The sequence below is a fragment of the Parus major genome, chromosome 10, assembly GCF_001522545.3.
Source record: "Parus major isolate Abel chromosome 10, Parus_major1.1, whole genome shotgun sequence".
In the NCBI taxonomy this organism is placed as follows: Eukaryota; Metazoa; Chordata; class Aves; order Passeriformes; family Paridae; genus Parus; species Parus major.
The window spans coordinates 10,613,962-10,636,550 of record NC_031779.1 but is presented as its reverse complement, the minus strand read 5'-3'; the positions used below and the strand labels follow the sequence as shown (position 1 = coordinate 10,636,550).

The 22,589-nt window shown below is 39.5% G+C and overlaps 2 protein-coding genes across 2 annotated transcripts; both read left to right on the top strand.

Moving 5' to 3' along the window:
- Positions 1 to 25: 25 nt before the first annotated feature.
- BTBD1 (BTB domain containing 1) lies at positions 26 to 13,300 on the top strand. Its single transcript, XM_015638828.1, has 8 exons — positions 26 to 330; positions 5,173 to 5,329; positions 5,571 to 5,676; positions 7,096 to 7,293; positions 7,564 to 7,756; positions 8,286 to 8,373; positions 11,139 to 11,285; positions 12,168 to 13,300. The coding sequence occupies exons 1-8, from the start codon at positions 248 to 250 to the stop codon at positions 12,324 to 12,326; spliced, it is 1,131 nt and encodes a 376-aa protein (XP_015494314.1). The 5' UTR covers positions 26 to 247; the 3' UTR covers positions 12,327 to 13,300.
- A 15-nt stretch (positions 13,301 to 13,315) lies between these two features.
- C10H15orf40 (chromosome 10 C15orf40 homolog) lies at positions 13,316 to 16,384 on the top strand. Its single transcript, XM_015638378.3, has 4 exons — positions 13,316 to 13,792; positions 13,873 to 13,999; positions 14,736 to 14,863; positions 15,729 to 16,384. Exons 1-4 carry the CDS (start codon positions 13,721 to 13,723, stop codon positions 15,819 to 15,821), a joined length of 420 nt encoding a protein of 139 aa, XP_015493864.1. The 5' UTR covers positions 13,316 to 13,720; the 3' UTR covers positions 15,822 to 16,384.
- Positions 16,385 to 22,589: the final 6,205 nt, after the last annotated feature.

The window sequence follows — 22,589 nt, the reverse complement described above, 5'->3', positions numbered from 1 at the left end:
CGAGTGGCACAGTCCCGAGGTGTTGCAGCGGGAGCCGCTGTACAACTGGCAGGCCACCAAGGGCTCGCTGCGGGAGCGCTTCGCCTTCCTCTTCTCCAACGAGCTCCTCAGCGACGTGCACTTCGTGGTGGGCAAGGGCAGCGCCCGCGGCGGCGGCGGCGGCGGGGCGGCGCCCCCCGGGCCCGGCCAGCAGCGCATCCCCGCCCACCGGTTCGTGCTGGCGGCCGGCAGCGCCGTGTTCGACGCGATGTTCAACGGCGGCATGGCCACCACCTCGGCCGAGATCGAGCTGCCCGACGTGGAGCCCGCCGCCTTCCTGGCGCTCCTCAGGTCAGCGCGGGGCGGGGGCGGCCGCGCACGGAGGGGGCTCCGCGCCGCGGCCCCGCTTGGCCGCCCGTGCCTTTTCCTCGCTCCGCGGCCCCTCCCGGCGCCTGTCCCCACAAAACCCGGCCTGTCCCTACTGCCCGTCCCTGGAGGGACATGCACGGAAGGCGCGGAAATACCTTGTGGACTCCACGCAAGGTCACACCGCCCCTCCAACATGTTTTGGTCCCTTCTCGCTCTTTACCCTGCACTCTTTTCCCAAGAGAAGTGCCCTAATTCCATGGCAGCTGACTGTCCGTTTAGGGAAGCACTCGGTGGGTGTCTGGTTGGGCTCTTGGAATCAGTGTTTTGGTTTGTTAAAGTAAAATGATGGGAATTAGTGGGCCCCCTTGGTATGGCAACTATCCAGGCATCTTCTAATAGTAACTAAGAAGAGACAGAGGCTGTTGTACCAAGCTTTTAGTTTCATTTGATACTTTGAAATTTGATACTTACTTTGAAGTCTTAGTCATCTTCCTGTTCACTTTTCTTTGTCAGCGATGATAGTAAGTTGTTATATCTTTTTGCCATAATGACACCTATTGTAATCATACTTGGGCAGAGAGGGAACATGCAGCAGAAGGCAGTAACCAGCTGATTTTTACTCCCAGAACTTCCTGAGTATGAGACTGGGAGCACAGTGATAGCAAAAAGGATCTAAAGTGTGTTAGTGATTTCTGATTTGGGCAGAATAGGAGCCGCTAGTTTGCATGCTCGCAAAACTGATGAGTGTACCTATAATTTCTCTTTACTCAGTGTAGTGGCAAATAAAATTTATGGTGTTCATAGAAACAATTACTAATAGTTTGTTTGTACCTCGGGCTGTGATGTGGTAATACAACTAAACTGCATAACTTTAAGGTTTTTGTCAAAGAAACCACTCTGCTAGGCAAAAAATATAAACTATAAAATATATAAAACAGTTCTCTGTAGTGAATATTAGGGTGAAAAGTAATACTGTCTGGAAATAAATATGTAGTATCTCAAAGATTTTTGTAATAGGAATAACTCCAAAGTCTTGGCAACTTTCTTCTTTTGCTGAGGCCTAGGAGATAGGAAAACTTAGAAAGGTCACCTGGTCCTTAGGTAGTCACAGGCACAGGAGTTAAAGCAAGTGATGTGCACAAAACCCAACAGACCCCCATGCAGAAGCAATGTCCTGTTGCTGTTGGCATTCTTTGTGGATTTTTTTGTGCAGAGGAGCGAGAGGTAGTGGGAAGTATCTTTCAAGCAAATTGGTTTCAAAGGTTAAAAGTAAATGACAGTGCACATGTATGCGTTTGGCTATATATATATGGCAGACAACGTTGGACGGTGGAAAGTGGATATAATAAGAGAAGTTTGGGTAAAAACAGAAACACAGAAACGGAGATTTCTAAGTAAAGATAAGAAGGATGGTATTTGAACACTGTGGAAGTGAATGAAGAGATGCTGTTAGAAGCAAACAAAAGCATCTTGTGTTGGTAGGGCTGCCAGTGCGTAATGGCCAGGGGACTTGCGTCAGTAAACTGATTGTGCTTGTATCTTGTCAGAACATCACCACACTGGTGGACTGCTGAAACCTCTCAGGTGTGCTATGCCAGCTCTTTAGGACATTCTTCCACACTATGTATATTTCTTTGAATTTATATTGAAATAAATATACATTGCAACATGTATAATGAAGGGAGAACTGTAATACATGCCAGTAATAGACTTTTTCCATGCTGGGAACAACATGGATTCTTTTCTTGACTGAAAGGGGCAGGAATGATGCCTTGTACAGTTGGCCTCTTTTATCTATCATTAGTAAATCACTCAGATAATGATAGTTACCTTTCACAGGGCATTTCTTTAATGTTTGTAAATACCAGTTTGAGGCATATTGGCTAAAAATTAAGTCAGGATCTTTGAATACACATAACAAATGAGCATCAAATAAAGGAAATGTTTAAGTAATGCAAAACTTTCTAGGCATAATTTACTAATTATTTAAATTTAATATTTGATTTTAGTATTAAATTTTAATATTAAATTTCCATTTTATTTACTCATGTAGTTTGTTAAGTCATGCCTGTAGTTTATGTGTTTCATGCAGATCTATTGACAAATGCTACTTGTAAATTAAAGGGAAATATTTTTTTATAAAAAAATAGTTTGACAGATAAATCCTTAAGAGCTGAAATAATATCAAAGTCACAAGATTTGAATCTATTTCCCAATGAAACAACTGTTTCTAACTACAAATTGAATAGCAATGATCAAGAAAATTCAAGTTGTCTCAGTAGGGTTCTGCTTTACAGTTTCTTTTTGCTGATTTTACTAAGTTTGTTATTTTTAATTTTCATTCATATTTTATAACAAGCTAACTTGTCCTTTGATCACAGAATAAAGGAAAGTGATGATATGGCACAAGTTAGCAGTCTGTCTTCCAAAAATCTTTTCAGAGAATTTTGGCAAGCAGTAAATAAAGGGGCAATCATGACTAACTTGAAAAAAAGATTCCTCTGTGCTTTTATAATGGTGAAAACATTTCAGCTACTGAGAGGATGCTCACACAAGGGTAACCTGAGAGTAAAGAAAAGTAGCATAAAATGTATGAGAGGCTTATATAGAGTGAATGATTGATTGGTCACTTGGAAAAATTGTTTGTTCTTGTCACTAAAAATGTTCTTCCACTATGCACTTACACCCCCAGCTTCCCGTTCCCTCATCCTGGATACCAATGAAATTAGGTTGTTTCTGTCTCAAGGGAAGGAGAGAGGGAAGAAGGCAGGGGGGAAGGAGAAGTGATTGTCAGTCCCACTGAGTTAAGTGGAGGAGGCACAGTGGTGAAACATAAAGCTGTGCTAGTTCAGGCGTGCCACAGAGGGGAGAGTTAACACAGACACAACTCATGGCACGTACGAGCAGGGGATGTTTAGAGGCAAGACACACCTAGGACTGCACCCTGTTTCTTTGGAAGGTACAGCAGAAAGTAAAACACAAGGCAGATGATCCCCTCTGGTGTGTCGCTTCATTGGATTCACTTGAGGAATAAAACCAAAATCATGTTCCAAAACCAATTTGGGATTTGGGTTTTTTTGGTTAGGTAAAATGCATACTGTAGTTTGTATGGCAGTATTGCTTTTTTTTACAGCCTGATAATCAGCTTTCACGTGATTTGGACTTTAAGCTCCTATAAAGTCATACCACAAAAGTTACGGCATTTTAAACTGATTATTTTAAATATTAGAACCAAAAAGTAAATGTACTGTTTTAGTGCTTTAATGAAGAAAACTTGTCAGTTTAGTATGCAAAAGTGCACCTGTGAAATATTTGTTTGTTAAAAGTAAATTTGTCAAGAGTTCTGACAAACAAGTCAGCCCATCATTTTCATTAACAGGTAATAATAGTTCATAGTTTCATAAATCAGTTCTAATTGAACTGTGTGAAACTTAAAAAAAAAAAAAGTTAGCATTTAATTAAATTAATTCTTCCTAAACATTGTTTAATCCAGTTTTTAAATTGTTTTAAATCCAGTTTTAAAAAAATAATTAGAGCATCTTTCACATCTCCAAAGTGATGTGCAAGCTGGCTGTTTGAATAGACTGGAGTCTCTTAATGGTAAATATGTACCTGTGTTGTGGCAGCAAATTTACTGCTGAACACTATATTTAGTTGTGTGTTTGCAGCTACTGAGAATTAGAGTTTTCTTGGAATATAAGAAATATAAACAGTGACATTTAGGTTGAAACTTTAATTCTGGGTTTATATTACTTCAATTTCTCCATGTTGCAAGGAAGTTTAAAGAGTGTTATTTTCACAAGTTTCTCTTGTTAGATACAAACTGATTGCTACATTCAAAAACCCTTCTAAACACACCTGTCTGTGTGTCATTCATTTTCAGGATGTTCTGAACAACAAATACTACGAAATATAATGGAAAGACTTGGTTTTCATTGTGGAATTCTTTCATTCGCTAGTGTGCCCTGATTTATTATGTTTAATGACAAATGTATGTTGGGGACAAATGTACTTTTGTAAATCATAGATTATCCTTGATTGTTATCTGAAAGGCTGATGAAATTTTGCTAAAATTATCTTAAATGTTACCTGTAAGAAAAGTTATTTTTAAAAAGTTGTATTTTCCATGCACAACCTTAAAATAAATCTTGCCTTGTCTAGTCTCAGATAACAACTGCTCAGGAAACAGGATTTTTTCCTGGTATTGGTGGAGGTTCCTATCTTGTGGTTCACAGCTGATGCTAAAATCTCAACCAATCCTCTTGCCTCAAGCAGTGGAGACAAGCAAGAGTGACAGGAATAGAAGAGTCAAGGTCATCTGCTAGAATGTACTCCCTTTTCTCTCTGAATACTACAGAGGGGTAACTTTGACATAAGATGTTCTCACAGTCTAAGTCTTTGACACTATTCCCTTATGGAGGGGAAGCCAGTGTGCACTGTCAGTAAATTAATTTCAGGAACATTGCCATAGAGGATTGTGCATTGATATTTTCCTGATAAACTGAGAGCATGCATTCATAGGTTAAGTAATTCTGCAGCTCAGCTGTTGTTTACAGTTGGGGAGCTATGTATAACTAGTACAGCCAGATCAGTCCTAGGGAGTAATACATATTTAAAACAAATGTATACCATTAGGTTATCATAATAGTCTTTCTTGAACCTTTTAACTTACCTTCTTTATTTATAAAAATGCTATGAGGTCAACTGTTGCACTGTTCACAGTGCAAATCTTTGGCCTGTTTTCTAAATGCAAAGAGACTGTTGTGTTTGGCTGCTCCTCTAAAGATATGTTTTTATGATCTGTATTTGTGTATTGATTTATAGGTTTCTTTATTCAGATGAAGTTCAGATTGGTCCAGAAACAGTCATGACTACTTTATACACTGCTAAAAAGTATGCAGTCCCTGCCCTGGAAGCACATTGTGTGGATTTCCTAACAAAGCATCTCCGAGCAGATAATGCTTTTATGCTGCTTACTCAAGTAGGTAAATTTAAGCTTAGTTTGATTTACTAGGAGAATTCCTAATTGGAGGGAAATTACTAATTCTCCTTAATTATGTACTCCTTTGAGATTTCAAGTGCTCTTTAAGGTATAAAAACAATGAGTGCTTAGACAAATTAACTTATTTTAATTTATATCTATACTAGAGGTAAAATGCTTGCTTTTTAAGATTAGCAGTTTGTCAGCTTTATGCTTAACATGTATTTCTTTATCTTTCCAGGCTCGTTTGTTTGATGAACCTCAGCTTGCTAGTCTTTGTCTTGACACAATAGACAAAAGCACAATGGATGCCATAAGTGCAGAAGGCTTTACAGATATTGACATAGGTAGGTCACTCTTTGTGTCCTAAGCATGAAATGACAGTACCCCAGGATAGTTCCTTCCTCCACCTGAGTATGAAGAGTTCCCAAGCACTTCTTCCCTTCTTGGCCATTCAGCTCTGCAGTGCTTTCCTTTGAGTTTCACTCCTGAGCTGGGTTCCACTGCACTGTGTCCCCATTTGAGTAGTGGTGGTGTCCCAGGGCTCACACTGTGGTGACACCATACTTCATTGAAGCCAAAGCTTTCACTTGCTGAGGGTTGTGCCACATCCCTGAGGCATCTGTACCTGCTTTTCATGTGCAACAGGAATCACACTGTTCTGTTGCCACATGGTGATTATCTATTCAAAGTTGCACAATCAGGTACCATAAGTGAAATCTGCTTTGAAAAATGGGTGCATAAACTGCTAGTTTCTGTGTTTAATCTTCTATCAAAAGCTAGCAGTTGTAAATTTACTTACTCAATTTCATTGCTACTATATGTATCTAAGGTTTTACTCCAATTCAGCTAGATTGTGGGAAAAATTCAGACTGGAGGAAGGTGTTTAACTGCATAAAGAAGTTTTAAATCCACTATTAACTCATGCTCAGTAGGATTTGTACTTAGATTATGAGTGATCTTTAGTCTTGGTATGTCTCAGTCTGTTTTGACTTTCTAATATGCTATTTTCTTTAACTGCACACATGCCTTACTTAAATTCAAGGCAGATAAAAATTCCCAAAGACAGAATATTCAGAATATAAAAACCTTAATTTTTTGACTTGTATTCTGTGATAATTTGTGCATACCTGTTATTCAAAGAAGGCCAGAAGGAGTAATAAATACAGGATAAGTTGCTTTAAAATGTACCTTGCCTCAGGTTTTGTGTTTCACCTTCAGGCTTTATGGATAGCAAATATATCAGGCCTTAAGATGACTTTCTTGTATCTTTAAACTGGTTTTTGTGTACCACTGCTGCTTGTGGCTGTAGCTGACACAGATGGGCAGGTGGCTGCCCAGATGAGAATATGACACTGTCATCGTGAGTAACTTGGGTTTTTAGTGTCATCATGAGTAACTTGGGTTTTTAGTAGTGTGCCTTCACTGGTCATTTTCAGTTTTGATCTTGCCTTAGCAATGGGAATTCTTCAGGATATTTGTTATCACTACAGAGATTAGTTACACTCTCAGGAAACAAGAAGAAAGCTCATATCCTGCCTTCATAGCAGGAAATTGAATTTTTAGTTTGAAATCTCTGTGTATTGAAATATTACTTTTTCTGTAGAATAAATTATATGTAATATGTACACACATATAACATATAATAAGACAAAGCTAATAGTTTAGTTATGAATATTCTTAGTGTGTAATTTGTATTTTAAGCTTACATAATGTAGCACTGTTACTGGCAACTGATCTAAAGCTGCTAACATTTTTTTCTTTAGACACTTTATGTGCAGTTCTAGAAAGGGACACTCTCAGTATTCGAGAAAGTAGGCTCTTTGGAGCTGTTGTTCGCTGGGCAGAAGCAGAATGTCAAAGACAACAACTGCCAGTGACATTCGGGAACAAACAAAAAGTCCTTGGGAGAGCTCTTTCCTTAATCCGTTTTCCATTAATGACTATTGAAGAGTTTGCAGCAGGTGAGTTTTGGAGTTCTTTGTCTTACTGTTAGACCATCTCTCAGTGCTGTATAACTGTGTTTAGATGCTTAACACTCAATTCTGTCATTAATATTGTACTAATAAGAGTTGTCATGCACAAATGAAAGCAAAACATTCTGCAGATTATGGTCTGGCCATTGGAAAATATTATTGTTGTCTTTGGTTTGTGAGTATTTGTGGTTTATACACAGCAACTGGAATAATCCTTCAAATAATTTTAGGAGTTTTACAAGTTTTATGTTTTCACAGGCCCTGCTCAATCTGGAATCTTGTCGGATCGGGAAGTAGTAAATCTCTTTCTGCACTTTACTGTCAATCCTAAACCTAAAGTAGATTATATTGACCGACCAAGGTGTTGCCTTAGAGGAAAAGAATGCAGCATTAACAGGTTCCAGCAGGTGGAGAGTCGCTGGGGCTACAGTGGAACAAGCGACCGGATTAGGTAGGACTTCAGAAACTATTTGAAGGAGAGACAGAAGGACATAGGGAGAAAGGGAACAAATCATTCAACTTTGACTTTTTGGTATCAGATACTGTAGCAAACATGCTGGCTCTGTTGCACACATTTGATCTTTTCAGTTTTTTTTTTTTATAACTTAGGCTGTTGTACACATAAAATACAAACAAGAATGAGGTTTAGGAGGACTGGATGCATTCTGGAATGATTGAGTGTTATATGTATATTTCTTTTTGAAATACCAAGTCTTGATATCTTTTTGTTTTGGAGATACTGAAAAGAATCTGTTACTTGTTTAGTAATACTAAATATCTTGAGGAATTAGTAAAGCTTTAACCTATTAAGCTGACAAACCAATTTTCTTAGTATTGAAATCTAAATAAAAAATGCTATTTTAAAAAATATGCAATGCCATTCTCAATTTACTTCCCTACTCTTCAGTGGGAGTTTTTTCCCTGCTTGAAACAAGGTAACACACCAAAGTTGTTTGAATTCCTTTCTTGTGTCTTACCAGGTTCACAGTTAACAGAAGAATTTCCATTGTGGGATTTGGATTATATGGATCTATTCATGGACCCACAGATTATCAAGTTAATATACAGGTACAGCATATTAAGTTTAAACACTTGTACACTTGTAGGAACTTGCAAAAGGAAGCTACACTTGTAGCATTAGCAAAAGGTTTGGTCTATATTTGGGAGGGAGCAATTGATAGGCCAGGAGTCTAAACTGTGTTTTGTCACAAGTGGCCATAAGTGGGTGATCAGGCAAAAGAAGGACACTGTGGAACTCTACTCCCTTTCTCTTGTATTCTCCTGTCCTTCAATCATTTTCAGTGTAGGTGTTTCCCAACATCCAGCTTTTTCTCCCTTTTCTCAAGCCTTTCCTAATATGAAATATGTACTGATACTGTACTTGTGTATGTTATGTCCTTTAGTAGCCTGCATGCCTCTTAAAAAGATTTGATTTTTGTAATTGTTCCTTTTAGTTTCTTTTGAACAAGGTTCTTCACTCTCCTCTTTTTGAAATTTAGCACAGCTGTGGGGGATTTGCTTTTGTTGTTCATGTGGGAGTGTTGTCTCTAAGTATATTATGGACACTGTTACATAGTGTTTCCATTATGAAATTTTGAATCTGATCCTGTTCATCACTCAGTACCAAATCAAGGGTTGCGTTTCTTCCTGCTGAGCAATTGGTTAGCAGGCTCATGAAGTGGCCAGTGATAGCATCTAAAAATGTCCCCCTGCTTCGTATCCTGATGTGACCCTTGCCTGGTCCCAGCAGGTAATTGAAGACGCCACTAAAATGGTATTTCCTGCTCTTGTAGCCTGTTAGATCCTTTAGCATGTTGTGGTCAGGATTGTCTTCTAGTAGTATTGATCCAGCACTATATTTTTTTCCCCTTTTTGAGTGTGGAATTTCAATCTATTTGAATTCTCTTCTTTGAATTTCTTGTAGACATCAGTTTGTTTTGATTCTAAGCTCTCTAACAAGATACTAGGATTCCATGACTGGCACAGTTTTGTCCTGTGCTGAGCATTTCATAACCTGGTACTATTATATCACATTAATTTACTAGGTGCATGAGAAATTTTGTGAAATAGTCTGAGACTTCATATATGGGCAGAAATTCTATTGTCCCTCTCTTTCTAGATTTCTAGCATGTGCTGGAATTGCTGTTTCAATTCATTAGCGGACATTCTGTTTAAATGACAAGTTGGCTTCTGATTCCTATTTGATGATTATTATCTGACTATTCTGTACTTAAGGATAGGGATTTTGTGTCTGTCTCCTAAGGAAAAAATGTAGTGCCTTTCCTCTTAATGATGTTCCAAACAGAATATATCTGAAATGACATTTTGAAGAAATTTGGCTTTTCCACATTCCTCACTTTAAAAGCTCACTTGCAAATTCCTTTCTTTGAAGTGTCTTTAGTTTGTGTTTGTCAAACCATACATCCATGTAAATAAGTAGCATAGTGCACTAGACACGATCTTTAGAACAAAAGAGTTGATCTTGGGAACGTAGCAGCTACATACCTGGGGATTTTTACTTCACTTTTTTGAGCCTCTCACCTGAATTCTTGTTAGCAGATGCAAGCATTCGGTGTGTTCCCTCAGGATGTTTGCTGGATTTATTTAATCTGAAAAGAATTTAGATTTTTTTAAATGCAAACCAATGCATATTAAGTGGGAATGATTGGAAGATTCACTTGAAAAAGATCCTCCCGGTTCAAAATGAAAGGCTAAATAAACCTTTATGGTTCATATTAAGGCCATCCATCATTTCTAGGTTCTCTTTATCCTGGAAGGATCCCTAATAACTGATGAATCTGAAACTTTCTTGTCACAGTCTTTTCAGACAGTTATTTAAATCTTGTGCCTCTAGCTTTCTTCTTGGCTCTGCAGCAGTACTGTCAGAGCTTCAGAGAGTTAAACATTTAAAACTTGCCATAAAACAGTGATAATGTATACTACAAAAACATCTGTTATGTGAAAAGGGCTTAACTCTTCAGCATTTTAATTGTTAATATTTCTATTTATTGTGGGTGGGGAAAAAAATTCAGTACACTTTGCCTAGAATAAAGCTGCTTCATCTCATGCATGGGTAATACTAAAAAGTATATGGCAAGTTAATAAAAAAAATATAAAAACTAATAGGATTCTTCTTAGTGCAGGAATCACAAGAAGTGCTCTGCTATAGAGCTCTGATATCCAACTTCTGCAAGAGGTATTGAGCAGCATGGATCCAGACTGCAATCCAAAATGGGAAGCAATCTGCTATTACTACATTGGAACTAGTGATTCTTACTTGCCAGTGAAATTGAAGGCAAAATAAATACTGTGTCATCTGAATAGAATTTTTATAATGAATCAAGAGTAGAAATAAATTGTTTAAGATATAACAGCACAAGTTCTTGTTTTGTTTTATGAAGGTGTCATTGACTGCCTACATTATCTGTAAAAACCTGTTTTCTAAACTGGCCACAGGCAGCAAATGAGATTCCCTCATGTGGGCTGTGAATGTGCACAGAGATCAGGAAGTCTAAGAGCAGGATTACATGTTGTTTATGAAGGTTAGAAGTGAAGGCCTGAGAGCTATTCCCCATCTCCCAAGCACAGACTTTAGCCTGGCTGGAGCAGTGCCCACAGCCCGTGTAGAAGTCGCGAGCCATCGTTCAGAGCTGCTGCGTCAGCTCCAGCGGTATCAGGAAATCACAGCTCCTTTCCAGCTGAGATTGCACTGTCCTTGCAGTTAGGCTGGGTGGGGTAGGCAAGTGTTTGCTTGTAACCTTCTCATGTGCATACAATCAGAACCGTTCTCACGCTTGTCAACATAAAAATACAATGTTCATGCTTTTGTCCAGATAATTGATTATGAGAAGAATCAGACGCTGGGACAGAACGACACTGGATTTAGCTGTGACGGAACAGCCAGTACCTTCAGAGTTATGTTCAAGGAGCCCATAGAGATCCTGCCCACCGTGTGCTACACAGCTTGTGCAACTTTGAAAGTAAGAATGTCTAGCAGTGCAGAAGAAAGTGTTACTTTGATGCAAGAGTTATTCTTTTATCCATCTTCTGATAGGAAAGTGTCTTCTAGATCTTGAATTTATTTTAAGTTTAGGGCTAAAGAAGGACGTAGTTAAAATTCCACTGTAATTTATAAGGCTCTTATATCTCTTCTGTGCCACAGCATGGAATTCATAACTTGATCCTTTGTGCCTTCCCACTTTTTTGGTTGATGTAAGAGTTAGAATGAGTTCTAATGGAACTCTCTGGTTCTGTTGGGGGAAAAAAAGCACTATCTAGAAAAGGTAATCTGGCAGTTCTCTATCGAAATTTAAGTTGGATTTATTTTATCAAGGATATTCTAACCGATAGCTAAATCCAAGAAAACAGGGGTTTTTTTCATCTCTTTTTATATATTAGTGCTGAAATGTAGGCAAGAACTACTTGTTCTCAGAAAGTCTCCCCATAGTGTTGTGGACAAATGTATTTCTCAAAAAAAAAATTTAATATTCATCTAAATAAAATTCCCTCTACAGAAATCAGAATTTGGTGAGTTGTAAAAAATACTGCACATTAAAAGCAGCTGAGGCAGGGAACTATAAGAATACAGACAGCCTGTGTGATAAGGAGAAATTCTAGAAAGTATTCATTACTAGTTGGATAAAATCAACTGGTGTAAGTCTGCTGTCAGAGAAATACAATTTTGTTATTTAGACATAGGACCCTTGCTTCTGTTGCCTGTGATTTTTGTATATAATTTATGTGATGTGGGTACACAAATTTTGTACTTCTAAAATAGCCCAAGTCAGCTGTGTTTGACCATCAGCAATGTTTGGGTCTTGCCCACTTCCATTCTGTTGCTAATCTCTTGTGATGTTTTTCAGGGTCCTGATTCCCATTATGGAACAAAAGGTTTGAAGAAAGTGATCCACGAATCTCCTACTGCTAGCAAAACATGCTTTGTCTTTTATAGTTCACCAGGTAACAACAACGGTACATCAATAGAAGATGGACAGATACCAGAAATAATATTTTATACTTAGTTTCACATGATGATGTGGAATATGTCGTTGTCTCAGTGGACTTCAGGTCACTATTGGCAGCAGTTGAAAAATTCTGTTAAATTACTTTAATGTGTAAAAACAAAACTAATTTGTTTGAGGGGTACCAGAAAAGCAATTTTTTTTTTTTTGCATCGTTATCGTCGGTAGATTGTAATTTAGATTTTCCTCTAAACAAAATGTAAAATGGAATAAGTACTCTGTATATTGAACAGTTTGTTTTAAGTAGTACCTTGTGGTTAATTATTTTGTGTTTTCTCCCCTTTGTTTCTCATGTAGTAAAATTCATTTTTTGAACTGGAAAATCCTTATTTGTTATGAACAACTTGTGTATGTTTTCTCCAATCTGTCCTTAAAAGACAGTAAAGCTGCTGCTATAGTCCCATCTTGCACTTCTTTCCAAAATGACCTTGGATTGACCTTATGGACATGGATTGCTACTGTATTTTTTTTTTTAAGTACATCAGCAAAGCTGCATTCATATTGCCATCATCTTGACTTTTTCCAAGAGCCGTGGAGAATTAATGGACTTTGCACTGCAGAGAACATCTGCAGCTGCAGCGAAGAAATAAATACCAAGTCAAATTCAGCAACAGATCTTTCCAGAATCTCTCTTAATTCAGAAGGGCTGTTTTGGAATATAGAAATGGTTATGCAAATAGCCACTGTATATACATATGTGCCTATAAAAAATGTATAATGTGAAAATGAGAATATGAGCCTTGTAATGCTGTTATTTTATCATTGGATATTCTAGTACTAAAAAATTAGTATAAACCCAACCATTATTGATGTGCAACGAGTTTTACAGATTGCATACAATAATTTGATGCACTTGCTGTATGTATATAGTATTCAGCAGTATGTACTGTGTAGTAAGAGAATGGCTTCGTGTACAAAGACCTGTACCTCCCCCACGTTATACTAAAGTACTTATTTGAAAATGCAAGAGAAAACATTAGAACATTTCCTTTCTTAAGGGGGAAAAGGGGGAGGTCACGCAGGTTTGGGGTGACCAAAGGCCGTGTGTAGAACAAGTGTCTTTCAAACGGCCAGCGCTGTGCACACACTGCCAGCGCGCTCCTGTCCCTGTTCCGAGCCAGGGATGGGCACAGGGCAGGGCCGTACGGGGGGAACCGCTGTGGGCACAGGGCCGGGTCCTGCGGGAGGAACCGCTGTGGGCACAGGGCCGGGCCGTGCAGCGGGAACCGCTGTGGGCACAGGGCCGGGCCGTGCGGGAGAACCGCTGCGGGCACAGAGCCGGGTCCTGCGGGAGGAACCGCTGCGGGCACAGAGCCGGGCCCGGCCGGGCCGTGCGGAGCGCGCAGGCGCCTCGGGGCGGGCTCGGCGCGGTTGCCGGAAGAGCCGCCCCGGCTATGCCGAGCCTCACCGGGTTCCTGCGGGGCCGGGCGGCGCTGGTGCGGAGCGGCCGGGCCATGCCGGGGAAGGTGCGGGCAGGGCCAGGACAGAGAAGGGGCGGCGGGGGTCGGTGGTGCCCGCGGTGACCGCGCCTGTTGCTCTGTTTCAGGGAAAAGCAGCCGCCAAGGGCCCCGCGGAGCCGGGCGCCGCCGCGGGACCGGTGGTGGCGGCGGGCGGCGGCTCCGTGAGGGTGGCGGTGCGCGCCAAGCCCGGCGCCCGCTGCAGCGCCGTCACAGGTGGGTCTGTGCCCAAGGCACCCTGAGGAACAGGGGCGGAGGGGGGGAACGCACAAAATCCCACCCGGAGACTAAAGCGAGGAGTTGGGCTCTCCGGGAGGAGCTCGTTCGCGCCCCCCTGTATAGCGCTGGGTGGCGCGGTGAGCACGGGGTAAATCCCGATACTAAATCCTTCAGTTTGGCATCTGTGGTTTCGTGCAGGCCTTGCGTGTCAAGGGTCTGTGCTGTTTTATTAGAGCCGTAAAAGCTGGATCCAATAAAACGTGTTCTCCGTCTGCATTCCTGGGCTTGCGCCCGCACGCCCCGGGACTGCTCTCAGGGCTGTGGCGGTGTCCGGGCCCCTCGGGAACACGGGGAATTCACTGACGGCCGGCTCGCTGAGCAGACTGCTTTAACAAGCGGCTTTTCCGGGGGTACCCTGATTTGAATCGTGTTACGGGGTGCCAAGCACCACCTGCACGAGAACGGGCAGCTCAGAGCGGTGAGAAGGCTGGTAACTCATGACTGCACCCTGCTACAGCGTGAAGGCTTCACTGCTGGTATTGTCTAGAGTTTATACTTGATTGTACTGGCCAAGGGAATTTATGAAATGTGAAAATGCCATCACCTGCTAATCTATAAATTTACTTGGTTTTAAATTAAAATGCTTTTGAAAGCCTAAACATTCATTTTTAAGAAACTATGACTAGATGTTTTGAATATTTTGAGCATGAAATTCTCCAACGATTTGTTATAGATGTGACAGCTGAGGCAGTAGGAGTAGCTATTGCTGCACCTCCATCAGAAGGGGAGGCAAATGCAGAGCTGTGTCGCTACCTCTCTAAGGTGCTCGAAGTGAAGAAGAGTGATGTTATTTTAGAGAAGGTACTTCCTTTTTTCCTTTCAGTTTTGCCCTATTGCAGTTGAAATTCAAAATTTTGAAACTTACACATTGAGTACAGTACTACGCCAAGTTCAATCTGAAATACACTTTGAAAAGTTTCGTTGAGTTAGTGGAATGATTCATTGAGAACAAACCTACTGTAAGAAGAACTATGGCTGATCTTAAGATCTTTTAATCAGAGGAGTTATCCTGACAATGTTTTGCAAATCTCTGTAGTTCATGTTTTCTGTGTTCTTCAAAGATTCTCTTCTTTTCATGTCAAATGAGTTCACAGAATTTGTGTTCTGCTGAGAATGTGCATTTTATTAGTAACTTTTCACTTTTTTTAAAAATACCTTCTGTATTTGAATCAAAAGATTCTGACTTTTAAGTGTCACACATAAACAAGTGTATGTAAGCACTTGGGTTGTAGCTGGGCCTCAAGAGTTTCTCTGTATTAGAATTTACATGACTTTGGTGAGTGGAAACTCCTTGTTTTATTCATTGCACTGAATAAATAATTTGTTTTATTTATTAATTATAATTGAAGTCAGTCTTCCCAGACATTTCCATTTATAGTTTATGAGCATAAGAGCACAATAAAAATTGGTGGATTTTGTTTTTATCTGTTGGTTTAATGGAGTAGTTGTAGAAGTCTTAAAAGAGTAGTGGTAAAGGATAAGATGACCAATGAATTGAGCACTGTGTTGTGAAAAGGTAGAGACAGAACGATGTGAATCTTGTTTTTTCTGAATCATGGACAAACTGCTTAATTTGTTTATCAGTATTTTATAAATAGTACTGTTTTCTTACCTTAAAGGGTGATTCTCTGAAAGATAGATTTTTCCTGTGTTTGTCTTAAACCAGGGGGGTAAATCACGTGACAAAGTGGTGAAGATTTTGGTTTCAGCAACACCAGATGAAATTTTAAAAAAACTGAAAGAAGAAGCTTCCAGTTGACCTAAAACAAGAGCAAGAAATAGGAAAAAGCATCTTGGTATATGGACTGGTATTCTGTCTTACTTAATGTAGTGCTGTTGAGAATGTGGGTAATGACTACAGGAAGATACTTCTTCCCCTCCCCTCTAAGTGAAGCAGATGTTGGTTAACAAAGCAAGAGGCTTGGAGTGACGCCTTCCATGTGGGAAGTGGTACCAAAGGACAAATCTGGATGGCAGAGACATAAAGGAGACTGATCTCTCTGGTATCTCACAGTAGGTACTGTGTGCAGCTTTTCACTGTGGGGACTTACAGAGATCTAAAATAAATGTCTTTGAAGCCAGTGTGCTGTTGTTGATCACACAGACAAGCTGAAAGTAGAATCACCTGAACAACTGAAAGAAAACCAGAAGTTTTCAGTATGAAAAACCAGTGCAGAACCTGGTCATTTTACACGTGGGGTCACTTTGTAATAGTCTGTAAATAGTTTCCTTAAAAGTAGAGATATGTTCATACATATCTTTGCCAATTGTATGTCACCTGTAATGACTGTTTTTAATAAAAGAGGCAAAAAGGATTATCAATCTTTGTTTTGTGTTTATATTTTTAACAGAAAAAAAAACAGAAAAAAAATTGTTTCCTGGAAATCTCTTCATAGAATGCTACTTTCAAACAGCCTTTTTTTACAATTTTTCTTTGGTCTGAAAATGAGTAGCAGTGTGACCCCTAGAGAGCTGAGCAGAGTCATTTGTAGAATAGAACAAGAAGTCTGAAACAAAATTGACAGCTATACTCCAGTTTCAGGGCTGATGAGAAAAAGGCTGAACTACTCTATTTATCATGCTTCAGAGGTCAGAGTAAGATTTAACTGACATTTCCCAAAAATGTGTGTGATACCAAACATGTTTCTGGTAGGAGTTTGTTTTTTCCTTCTGCATCACTGCTGATGTCTGAAATTGTCCTGTATTTGTTCTATGGCTGTCATGGTAAAAAAGAAAGTAATGGCTAAAGGAAAAAAGATAAACTGTTCTGAAGGTTTGCTTAAGATTTGTCATACATTCTCCTGGAGAACAATGTTATGAATTCATAAGCATTTATGCAGATGCATTTCCACATTGATGCAGTACAGGCTTCATTGCTCATAATTTGGGTTTTTCATGGGCAAAAATATTTTGCTTTAGGGAACTCTTTCACTATCCTCTTATCCTAATATTGCAATAGCTGCTTTTGGAGTTAGAGAACTGGTGTTTGTGAAGATGACAGTTCCTTCAAGGTGACTCATTTTAAAGATGTTACGAAAAATGTTAGTTTCTGGAGAAATAAGTCTAAATTCTGAATTCTGTTTGTTTAATGGTTTGCACCTGAGCCCCTTATTTTCTCAGGCATTTGGGCAGCCATACATTGCCTCTTTCATTACTTATTGTCTCAGTCTCCACAGGCTGATTTTGTTTTAGTCTTCCATCAGTTTTGGTTCACCCCTCCCTGCTGTTAGATCTGCTCTTGCCCAGTAGAGGGGTGCCGTGTCTTGCAGAAAAATTAAGGCAGAGCAAACCAAAAAAGGTTAGTGATTTGTCTTTGGGAGTTTTCCCTCTTACTCCCTGAACTTCTTATTATAAATAGAAAACAGCAATAAAAAGACTGAGGAGTTCTGTATTTATAAATTACATTTAGAATTGGATGCTGCAACAGCCATTATAATTTTTTTTTTTGAAAGCTTGAATTAATGTATTTCAATACACTTTCAGACACAGACTGAGGGAGGAGCTGTGTGGACAGATACAGTCTCTCAAGTACAGGATGATACATACAGAATGATTGTATAAGTAACACTGGGGTGTTACCGTATAGAATCATAGAATCTTATCTGACAGTCTCTTATGTCAATGTTTTTTGTGCTGTCTTCCAATTATATCCCTAATACCTTGGTTATGGATTTATGTAACGTGGTAAAATGCCTGGGAGGGAGGAACTGCTGGTCCATTGTATATCGAAAGAGGTAGAGAAGAGCTAAGAAACTTGTGTGACCAAACAGTGCCAAAACTGTGATTTAGGCCTAGTTCCTGCAAGTTTTGCATTGAAATCCTAGCCTGTCAACTGTTTATTCATGAAAGTAGTAAAGTGTCTTTCATTCTATTGAAAAAAATGTGGTAGCAAATATCCCTTACTCCAGCAGAGTATGTGTTAATAGAGTAGAGCTTTGTGATATTGTAAGAAGCTTCTTCCAAGAATTACAAAACACTTTACAGATCCCTGCTCAAAATAAATTCTTATTTCTGGACCAGTTTAAAAACATGGTGGTGCCAGTGGCTGCCTAACTTTTACCTGTTGGTACCTGCTTTATCCACATGCATTAAGCTGCATGATTACTCAACTATTGAAATCAAACACTGTCCTCTTTCCCTAATGCATGGTCTGACCAATTCCAGTAAAATTCATCTAATGGTGATTTAATGTCTGACTGCTTGCAGACCTGTGCTGTCAGTGCAATTTTTAAGTAAAATTAAGTTAAACATCAGCAAAATAGAGGTTATCTGAATAAATTTTATGCCAGTCTTACGGCATAGAAGAGTCATAGTCTTTCATCCACTCAGTTTTTCTTATTTTCTAAAGTACAGCTTTGAAAGTCTGTTTCATTGTAGTAGTGTAATATGCTAATTAAGGTTATTTAATTATACCCTTTGAAACTGCCTCTTTGCTCTTTTTCCTTCAATTCACTCCATTTATCATCTGCAGCACATTCCTTTCTCCTCTTTTAGTCCCAAGTGTTTCTAAATCCTCATTTCTTCGGATATCATCAGTCTAAATAATCCTGGATAATTGACAACTTTGTCAATAACTGGCAGCAGCAATTTAGCAGAAAGCACAGTTTAATATCTTCCTGCTTCCAGGAAGATAAATACACCTGATCTTCCTGCTCAGTACTTCACATCTCATTCTTGTTTCCACTATCATAATGTTTATTTGCATGTGTAAAACTTGAACCAGCTGAGTTTTTAATTTATTTTTTTTTTCTGCATTACTTCTACCTACTGTATTCCCCTCTTAATGTTTTAGCCTTTATCCTGGGAGGATGATTCATTGTCATTTTTGACAGGTTTAAAAATGGGTTTCTCTGTCTCCTTTGGGGAGCACAGTGCTTTATCCTCCTGTAAAACCTGTCCTGGTTGTTATTCTCTAGGAAGGGGCTGCACTTGAGGCAAAGTGCTTTTAATACAACTGAGGCACAATAAAAAAAGCTGCTGAAGAAATGAAATGCTTGCCTGAAAGGAGGAGTCTGGTACTTCTCTGAGATATTGGGAATTTGTTTCTTTCTGGTCCCTTAGGTATTGGCTTCTCAAGTAATTGTTACTGAGCTGTGACAAATTTTCTTTCATCTATAAATGCTGCATTTATTTGTTCTTCCAAGAGCTGGGGAAGTTAGAGTGATGATTTTTCCACTGTGCCATCTTACTACAGCCTGAGGGTGAGTTTTTGGAATATTGTTTAAATAATATTCTGAGTTTCCATATCTGAAGTATGGCAGGTGAAAAGGGAAATAATATATTGAGTATCAGTTCAGCAGTTGGTCACTATAGAAACGTGCTGTAAAGAGAGCAGTTAGCCATGGATCCAAGGAGAAAAGAGCAAACAACAGAGGGTCAAAGCCTCATTTCATGCTGCTCAGATAAAGCAGTTGTCTGCCTTAAGAGAATAACCAGGGTTACTACAATTCTGGGGTGATTGTCTTTAAGTTGATTTTTTCTAATACCTTGTAGGTGTGCAGTGCATGTGGGAAGGGCTGCAGCAATGCTGTTCCTTTGGCCAGCTTTTGTTGCTGTAATGCTTTGCAAACCAGGATGCACTGAGGCATAATTTATAACAAATTTCAAAGCTCTCAAAATGTCTTAGTACATACTTTGTGCCCAGCTGTGTGACAGGGGCATTGCCAAGTTGAATTTTATGAAACAAGCTATTTGTGTGGAACCTTTTTTTTCCACCAGTACTACTTTCCAAAGCTTGTCTTAAAATCTGTGAAGTTTTTTGCTTCCTTTCTGCTGTTCAGAAGGTCTGTGGGGTTACCTTTGATGGAGGTATCAGCACACATGGTCAGCCCCAGCACCTTCCTACCACATCTGGGTGCTTTTGCTTCCTCCCAAATTCAGCTCTGCTGCTGCTGTTCCAGGTAAGTGCCCTTCAGCAGGACCAGGCTCTCTGGGGTTGTTTCTGCTCTCTGTTTGACACATCAGCATTCTTGCTGATGCTTATCTCCTTAGATGCCACCACATTTTCTGTTCTTTGGGCCTGACAGCCCTTAGAGGTGCATTCATTAAGGAAGGAGGGAAAAGACTTTGTGATACAATCTTTGCAATCAGAGGGCAAAGCTGTCCCTTCCAGTGAGGCCCTATGGCAGCTCTTTGTAGCCTCCTGGCATTTGCCCTTTAATGAAATGTCTCCTTTTGTCTCCAGTCAATCTGACAGCAATCAGCCAGCACGTATGTGAGTGAGGTCATGTTCCTGCTATGAGGAGAGATTGCTGGTACCTACTCAGATTCACTTCTGAACAGGCAATTTTCTTCCGTTTCTTAACTGCCTTTTTACAATGGAAGTGTAAACTGTTACTAATAAACCTGATAGGTTTATGGGTTTTGAGGAGATTTTTCCTTTTTGTTCGAAAAACTTGATTAAGCTAATCACTGACTGAATATAAATGCTAATACATAGAGAGAACCAGCCAGGCAAATTGCACTTGGCTAATTTCACTTAATGAGAATGTCTGATTCTGTTCAGTCACTTCCTCCCCGAGTTTGGGTTCAGCTGCTAAAGCAGACCCAGGAGCTTTTTGTTAAATATTTTTAAAAGATGATCAGCTTATAATAATGTTCTCAAAGTCTATGACTTCTGTTTGCTGTGATTGCTGTGACATATCAACTAGAATAATTTTTTTCCTTTATTTAATATCATGCCAGACAATATTTCTGGCAGGAGATAAATGCAAAAATAGAACATCTGAAAACATGAATTTGACAATAGCCGTTGTAAAATTGTAGATGTAAGGCAAGGCCTGCCTTTCAGTAGTCAAGTGCCTGTGTGTATAAAAGCAGGGAAAGTATAAGATATAATTAAACACTACTTTCAATAGCCTGAAGAGTATATAATCCTAAATACACAAAAACAAGTGAAGTGACCCTGTCAGAGGAAATGTTGCTATACATTTTATGCACTTAAAGACAAAAAGAATGAGTAATACCAGAGCTTGCCATAAGCTGTTCTGCCAGTTTTATGGGACCACCTTTGCAAATCTGAATTTGAAAGGGTTTTTTTCACTGGTCTTGCTGTGAGGTAGACCTCCACAGGAAACCTATAGAAAACCTTTGGATTCTCAGCTGCATGTAATTCCTGCTCACTTCAGTAAACCAACTTGGTCTTTTGACCTGGGGAGGAATTTAATGAAGTGCTCCAGATTTTACACACTTTGGACTTCCAAACTTAATAAGCAAATCCTGTTAGCTCATTTTCAGGACTTAGCGATCTTCAGGCTGGGTTTTAGGCTTTGCCCTGTGATTATCCAATGTTACCTTGATCAGACCATCTGAAGAAACAGACCTTATTTGTTTTATATATTTATATGTTTATATTTATGTATTTGTATATTTGTTTATATAACAGGTTAACTTCTCAAATCAAAAAAAAAAGAAAATAAAACATGACGAGGAAGCGTGGAATAATTTTGTTGAAGGGTAATTTATTGGGCTAGGAGCAATTTTACTGGGTAGATGGGTTTTGCAGGCTTGTCCTGCATGTCCTTCTAAACTCTGCTGGGAGGGAAGATACACATAATAGAGGATGTGATAGACTCTTGATGTTTTATAGCACCTCCTCTGCTGTTTAGCACTCAAGTGAGAATGGGGAAAAAATCCTGTCTGGTTTTCAAAGAGTGTAAATCTAATAATTTACAATATAAGTTTCACAGTTATTTCTTACTGGCAATCTGTGAATCTAGGTGGTAGAAGGATATTACCTATGGCCCTCTTAGTGTGACTCCTGAGTCCTGCCAATCTGAAATTTTCAAACAGGAAAGATTCATCTTCTAAAATGACAGGTTCATGTGAGGGCCATTGATGTGAAATATAAAAAGAGCATCTATTGATGAGTTTGTTGTTGAAAGTTGTGTGGGTTAAAATACAAATTCAGATGAAAAAGCTGATGAACTGCTCATAGTTCATCTATTGTACCTTCCCATCTTAGGTAAATTGATTCTACAAAGACAGCTACATCTTGCCAATATTTTTTTGTGTTGGTGGTTGAACTGTTACCCCTCACAGCAAGGCAGGCCTAACACTTTGTAATTGCTGTGAGAGGCTGGACAACTGCAGCTCCTGGCTCTTGTCTTACCTGCAGAGCTTTGTCCAGAGTGTTGTGCAATCTCCCACAGGTTCACCTGAGGCTGAATTGGCAGTCCTGGGAGCCCAGCCTGCAGCTTTTGCACCGGGAGGAGCTGCTGCCAGAAATGCTCAGTCAGGTTAGTGGATATGGTGAGCTGGCTCTGCCGGGGAAGAGAACTCTGGACTGTATTAAAAAATGTTTCAAAATACGAGACATGCTCTTCTATGTCAGAAAATAAAGTGTTAAGATGGAAATTAAAGATGAATTTTAACTTGGAAAAATTCATGGCCATCATTGGCACCTTTCACCTTGGAATTTCATACCTAGCCTCTCTGCTGCATGGATTGTCACTGCTGGAAAAAGTGCAAATACCAAGAGGATGGCACTTCACAGTTTAAGTGAAATCACTTGAGAATGGTTAAATCA

Coding starts and splice junctions, on each gene's coding strand:
- C10H15orf40 (XM_015638378.3), top strand. CDS start 13,721: ATGCCGAGCCTCACCGGGTTCCTGCGGGGCCGGGCGGCGCTGGTGCGG. Junction 13,793..13,872: donor GCCGGGCCATGCCGGGGAAG/GTGCGGGCAGGG, acceptor GCTCTGTTTCAG/GGAAAAGCAGCCGCCAAGGG. Junction 14,864..15,728: donor GTGATGTTATTTTAGAGAAG/GTACTTCCTTTT, acceptor GTCTTAAACCAG/GGGGGTAAATCACGTGACAA.
- BTBD1 (XM_015638828.1), top strand. CDS start 248: ATGTTCAACGGCGGCATGGCCACCACCTCGGCCGAGATCGAGCTGCCC. Junction 331..5,172: donor GCCTTCCTGGCGCTCCTCAG/GTCAGCGCGGGG, acceptor ATTGATTTATAG/GTTTCTTTATTCAGATGAAG. Junction 11,286..12,167: donor CAGCTTGTGCAACTTTGAAA/GTAAGAATGTCT, acceptor GATGTTTTTCAG/GGTCCTGATTCCCATTATGG.